The sequence below is a fragment of the Phoca vitulina genome, unplaced genomic scaffold (genome assembly GCF_004348235.1).
Source record: "Phoca vitulina isolate PV1807 unplaced genomic scaffold, GSC_HSeal_1.0 scaffold66, whole genome shotgun sequence".
NCBI lineage: Eukaryota > Metazoa > Chordata > Mammalia > Carnivora > Phocidae > Phoca > Phoca vitulina.
This window is the reverse complement of record NW_022589769.1, coordinates 5,224,679-5,230,678: the sequence shown is the minus strand read 5'-3', so window position 1 is coordinate 5,230,678 and position 6,000 is coordinate 5,224,679. Positions and strand designations below refer to the sequence as shown.

The window sequence follows — 6,000 nt, the reverse complement described above, 5'->3', positions numbered from 1 at the left end:
GTGCAGATTAGGTGAGCTATGATTCCTAGTGATCGATGATGACAGTGACTGGATGATGATGAAGATGCCTCAAGATCAGGTGTCCTAGATCACAGTTGGTGGCTCGGAGGACTGTCCTGAGACAGGGCCCAGTTCTTCTGACCTCAAGCTAGGGTTGTCGTTTGAAATACAGGAGCCCAGTTACACTGGAATTTCAGATAAACGATGCAAAATTTTAGTGTAAGTATCTCCCAAATATTGCATGGGCTATACTTACACTGAACAGTCATCCACTGTTTATCTGAAATTCCAACCTAACTGGGCGCCCTGTATTTTTACTTGTGGGACCTGGCAACTCCAACTTAGGGGAAAGAAAGTCCCCACCCCCCAGCCTGAGCCCTAGAGCACCCGCCCTGCGCACGCACGCGGGCCCCAGTCCAGGCGCCTCCACTGGCCAGGCGCCCCAGTCGATCCCAGAGGGGCCGCTCACGCTTCCGCCCCGCTCAGGCAGCACTAGCGGCGCCCCGAGCGGCCGAGCCCCGCGCGCTGGCCCTGCCGCCCCGCCCTGAGCAGAGGGCGCCGCCCGAAGCCCGGCAGGACAGGCCCTGCGGTTGGGCTGTTTGGTGTCCTGCCGTTCCCTCCCACACTGTGTACTCAGGGGAAGCCAGAAACTCGCTCGCCATGTCGGCTGCGGAGGCGGGGGGTATTTTCCGCCGAGCCAGGGACAGGACCCTAGACGCGTTTCCCTCAGGTACTACCGGCCTTTCGCCCGGGGCGGGGGGATGACTTCAGGGCTGCGGAACCTTCGGTCGGGGGAACAGTTGGTCTGGGGCCGCGCGCCTCCAGCCGGACCGTTTCGGGGGCTGCACTCCGGGAGGGTGGGGACCGCAATAGCGGCCGCACCGCCCGCGCTTAGGGCTTCGAGGGGCGCTGTTTTAGAGACGGGTGTCCCGGCAGTGGGGCCTTGCTGGCCTTGACCTAACTTGCCTGAGAGAGGAGAAGATAGAGTAAGGCGGCAAAGGTGCTTCCCGGGAGCGTGGGCTGTGCAGTTAGACTTGCTTTCAGCCCTGCCTTGGACACGTTACTCAGCAGGACTCGGCCTCAGTTTCCCCACCTGCAAACCGGGAATAATAACCGTGATCTTGTGTGTGGCGCTCGTAGGGGCTAGGTGTGCGTTAGATGCGGTTATTCTTATGGTGGTGGTTCACCAGGATGTATTTTATACTCCACAGTCCCGCTTACTTCCCGCGATATGTGCACTGTGCCCATCGGACAGCAGGGCGGGAGGGCAGGCCAGGGTCGGGTCAAAGTTAAGTGCTTGGGGTTTGGATTTAGCCTGTCTCGTTGTAAAAATGTGGGTTTTGTTGTTGTTGTTTTGTTTTTTAAATGCCTCCTGCGGGAAGCGTGAACAGCTGATTTCTTGGTCCTCTCTGGCTTTTCTCTGCCTGGAGTCAAGATTCCCTCCCACGCCCTCACCGGTTTTGTAAACCCCGGGGACATCACCCCAGTGCCCTGCATGATCTGGCTTGTGCTCAGCCTTTCTTCATGCTTGTCATCCAGCCCTTTGCCCGGTTCTCCTGCCGCACAGGTTTTTCTCGAAGGCCTTTCTTTTCCTCTGCTCCCATAGCTAATGGCCGGGGTGGTAGGGCCTGGCTCTTTCTCAACCCTCTTAACTCTAGTTAAAGTTAAGTCACTTCCGGGGTCAGATTTTCCCTGGCTAACCTATTTAAAAAGGTTCCTCCTCAAGGTCTCTGTCCTAAAACCTTGTTCTTTTCTCTTTTTGCAGCTCTTGGTGGGGGAGTGACAAGGTTCTGGAAGAGCATGTGGGGGCCAGAAATATAGCTGTGGCGGGTTTTGGAAAATACAGTCTGCGATAGTGCCCATTTTAAAAATACCTTAATAGGACTTTTTTTTTTTTTTTTTTTTTTTTGCCCAACATGAGGTTTTTGAGATTTATCTGTATTGATATAAGTAGCTGTAGTTGACTCACTTCCCTCCTGGGCAAGTATACCTTCTGTTGCTGGATATGCAGAGTATTTTCCCCTAGCAAGGGGTGTGTTATCTGATCGAGAAGGTTGAGTGTGGGTTAACAGGGCCCTGAAGGGAGGAAAGAGCGTTGTGGACTGTGGATGGAACAGGTGTAAACGTCTGTGGCATGGCAGGATGGGGAAGGAAAGGATAGGGGTGTGGTGTTCTAAGAGAATGGAGGATGGTGGGGGGTGGGGGGGAGTAATTGAGTTTTGTCTGTACCTAATAGCATCAAAGAGTTTTAAGCTGCATGTGTGAGGAAACAAGGACACTGATCAGATTTCCGTTTTGGAAAGAATGGTCTAGCTGTGGTAGTGAGAGCAAAAGAATTTCTAGGCCTGAGGAACTTGGGGTGCAATCTGATTACAAGCTGGAGCCCAAGAACTTGGCTTGAAGCAGCATTTCCATAGCACCCGCGTTGTTCACTTTGGGTTTATTTATTCGTGGTAGTTGGAGGTGCTTGTGGTTGCGGGGAGGGCTTCCGATGGAGATTATGGGGGAACGATATGGAGGTGTCAAAACTTCTTAACCCACTGGAGTTGCCACAGGCTGCAAGGGGCTCCAGAGAACAAGAGAGTCATTCACCCCGACAAGAACGGGGAGGTGGACAGAGAGACTGAGAAGATAAAAGGACAGGACAGTGCCCCTGCTGAGATAGGAAGAGGGAAGATGACCCTGAGCTTCCCTCAGCGGCGGGGCCTACGCCCAGTGTCCTGTGTGGGCTGAGCATCCCCAGCGGGCATGCTCAGTGTGGGCCATTTAGCGTAGGGCTTTTAGAGGCCCGGCCTTGGCGGCTCGGCCTTAGAACACCTCGTCTTGTGGGTTCACATCACGGGGAGCTGAAGCCCTAGTCCACCGCCAACGTACCTCCATTGCTCTCACCTAGTTTCCTGCGGGCATTGCTGGCGCCTTTGAGAGCTGCTTGCAGAGGCCAGGCCCGGCCTCGTGGGAAGGTGAAGCCGCTCGAGCTGGGAGGGGAGGGTGGCTCTAAAGGCCGGCCCCGAAGAGAAAGGGAAGCAACTGGCGTTTCCCCATCTCTTGCTAAAATACACCCTGCCTGTCAGAGGCTTGGTTAACTCAAGCAACACTGTCCCAAATCACAGCCCTGATAACCCTCATACACTCGCTCCTCGAAGCCCCTTCCTGAATTAGCCAAAGTTTGTTACTCAAGCGAAGCCTGGCAGGTGAAAGGAAGAGCGCTGTCTTAGTCCGTTCAGGCTGTCATAACCGAGCACCACACGCTGGGTGGCTTAGAGAAAACAGACGCTTCTCAGTTGTGGAGGCTGGACGTCCAAGATCAAGGCGCCCGCGGAATGCGGGTGTGGTGCATGCCTTCCCAGTTCACAGACGACCGTCTTCTTGCCCTGCCCTCACACGGTGGGAGCGGGGAATGCGCACTCTAGGGTCTCTTTTACAAGGTATTCATCTCATCACCAAGCCCTCTTGACCTCACCGCCTCCACATAGCATCACATTGGGGTTTAGGTTTCAACATAAGAATTTTGGGGGCACACAAACATCCAGCGTGTGGTAAGCACTTTAAGACCCTTTCCCCCCTGGTGATCTATGGGAGTGGCAGGACTGCATGCACTTCTTCGAGTAGTATCATCGATGAAGCTTGGCTTCGGTCATCCATTCCCTGTTAACATCATCCAAGAGGCTCCGTCAGCAGATGTTTATAAAAAGTGAATTGTACGTGTCTCATTTGAGAAGGTTCACATTCCTCAGGCATGTTCAGATAGTCATTTTAGTTAGGCAAATTGATAATTCTATTTCCTTGACACATACCCTAATCAAGACTACTTTCTCCTAGCAAATAATTGTTTTTCTGAAAAGTTTACATCTGTTTTGAAGAAATTCTAAAAAAGAAATATTAAGGTAAAATAGGTTTCAAAAATTTCCTGTATTTATTTGTTTTCAGGTCCTAAACTGTTCTCTTTTCCAGTTTCATTCCCACCAGAATATTTTCCCCCTTAAAGAATAGGGCTCTTTGGTGGTTTTCTTAAAAAGATGATTTCCTTGGACGTTTTAAATCTCTGCAGCTGTTTGAGAGGAGCTGACCATATTCACCAATCCTGAATATTTCTCGGTCCCCTCTGGAAACCCTCTCGTGTGGCAGAAAATAAATGGGAGTCTCCAAAATAAATAAATAACTTGCCCCTCCTCTTCCAGGTCTCACCTAAGAACTCTTCTAGAAACAGTAGACCTGGAAATGTGTATCCAGGTCTGCACGGAGTTGAAAATACTGTAGTTTGAAAAATTCTAACAGATCAATGAAGAAAATGAAAATGAAATAAATGCTTTTAATTATGCTGTACATTTAGGCCAAACCAGTTATCTCTTATTTGAGAAGGGCTCCTGTGACTAAAACAAGAATTTTGATTATTTATCCCCACCTCATGAATATCATCAGGCAAAATTAGTGTGTAAAAATGTTCCTGTGGTAACATTTCTAAGAGACAAAGGAACTTTTATTTTTTTTGCCTTTCTGTATTCTATAACTTTATCGAGGTACCATAACAGTCACTCATTTTAAGTTCACAGTTCAATGATTTTTAATAAATTTGCGGAGGGGTACAGTGTCAAGATTTTAGAACCTTTCTGTCTCCCCCCCAAAAAAGAAACTTTGTGCCCATTTGCAGTCAGTTCCTGTTTCCACTCCTTACGTAGGGAACTACTACGTCCATAGCTTTGCCTTTTCTGGACATTTCATATAAATGGAATCATATAATCTGTGGGTCTTTTTGACTGACTTCTTTCCCTTAGCATCATCTTTTCAAGATTCTCTCATGTTGTAGCAGATAGCCGCACTCTCTTCCTTTTCACTGAATGGTATTCCATTGTATGGGAAACCACATCTTGTTTATCCATTCACCCATTGATGCACATTTGGACGTTGGCAGACGTTCCCCAGTTTGGACACTGGCTGTTAGGAATGAAGCTGATATGAACATCCACATACAGATCTTTGTATGGACATAGGTTTCATTTCTCTTGGGTAGATACCTAAGATTGGAATTGCTGGGTCATATAAGTAACTACGTTTGACATTTTGAGGAACTTCCAAACTGTTTTCCAGAGCAGCTGCACCATTTTACATTCCCACCACTAAGGTATATGGATCCCCATTTCTCTATATCCCCGCCAACACTTAGCACTTGTCATCATCTGTCTTTTTGATTATAACCAACCATATGGGTGTGAATTGGTGTCTCATTGTGGTATTGATTTGCATTTTCTTAAAGGCTAATGAGGTTGAACATCTTTTCATGTGCCGACTGGCCATTTGTATATCTTTGAAGAAATATCTTTTCAGATCTTTTGCCCCATTTTTAATTGGGCTGTGTTTTTATTGAGTTGTTAGAGTTCTTTATAAATGGGATGTACTGGCTACAGATCCCTTATCAAATCCATGGTTTGCAAATATTTTCTCCCATTCTGTGGATTCTCCTTTCCCTTGCTTGATAATATCCTATGCAGCACCAGAATTTTTAATTTTGATGAAGTCCAAATTATCACCTTTTTCTTTTATCACTTGTACTTTTGATGTCCTATCTAAGAAACCTTTACCTAATCCCAAATCGTGAAGATTGACTTCTGGGTTTCTTCTAACAGTATTCAAGTTTAAGCTCATACATTTAGGTCTAGGTCCATATTGAATTAATTTTTATGTATGGTGTGGGGTAAGGGTCTAATTATTAGAAAAAAAATTTTTTTTTCTACAGTAGAAACCTAGTAGTTGGTCAATGAAGACAAAAAAAATTAGCCAAAGAGGGGACTTTAAAAAAATCACCCATTCTTTTGATATTTCCTTTTAATGTAAACTATAAATGTACATTCATTTACCATTCTTTTGAGGTCGCGCCAAGGACTTGTCTTGGAGTATTGGGTTTACAGATGGGCCTGCCATGGAGCCTTTCTTGCATAAACAACACCCATAATGAATTTTTTCCAGTTTGGGTTTTTTCCAGTGGAATAGTCAGTTAAAAATCAT

The 6,000-nt window shown here is 47.3% G+C and overlaps 1 protein-coding gene across 2 annotated transcripts in view; it reads left to right on the top strand.

Moving 5' to 3' along the window:
• Window positions 1-489: 489 nt before the first annotated feature.
• CPPED1 (calcineurin like phosphoesterase domain containing 1) overlaps window positions 490-6,000 on the top strand; it is a 101,252-nt gene continuing 95,741 nt past the window's right edge. Inside the window, exon 1 of one of the 2 annotated variants that reach the window (XM_032392170.1) lies at window positions 490-730. In XM_032392170.1, the coding sequence (XP_032248061.1) occupies window positions 661-730 (70 nt within the window). In that variant the 5' untranslated portion in view covers window positions 490-660. The remainder of the gene's footprint in view (window positions 731-6,000) is intronic. The other variant, XM_032392171.1, reaches the window with a different exon arrangement.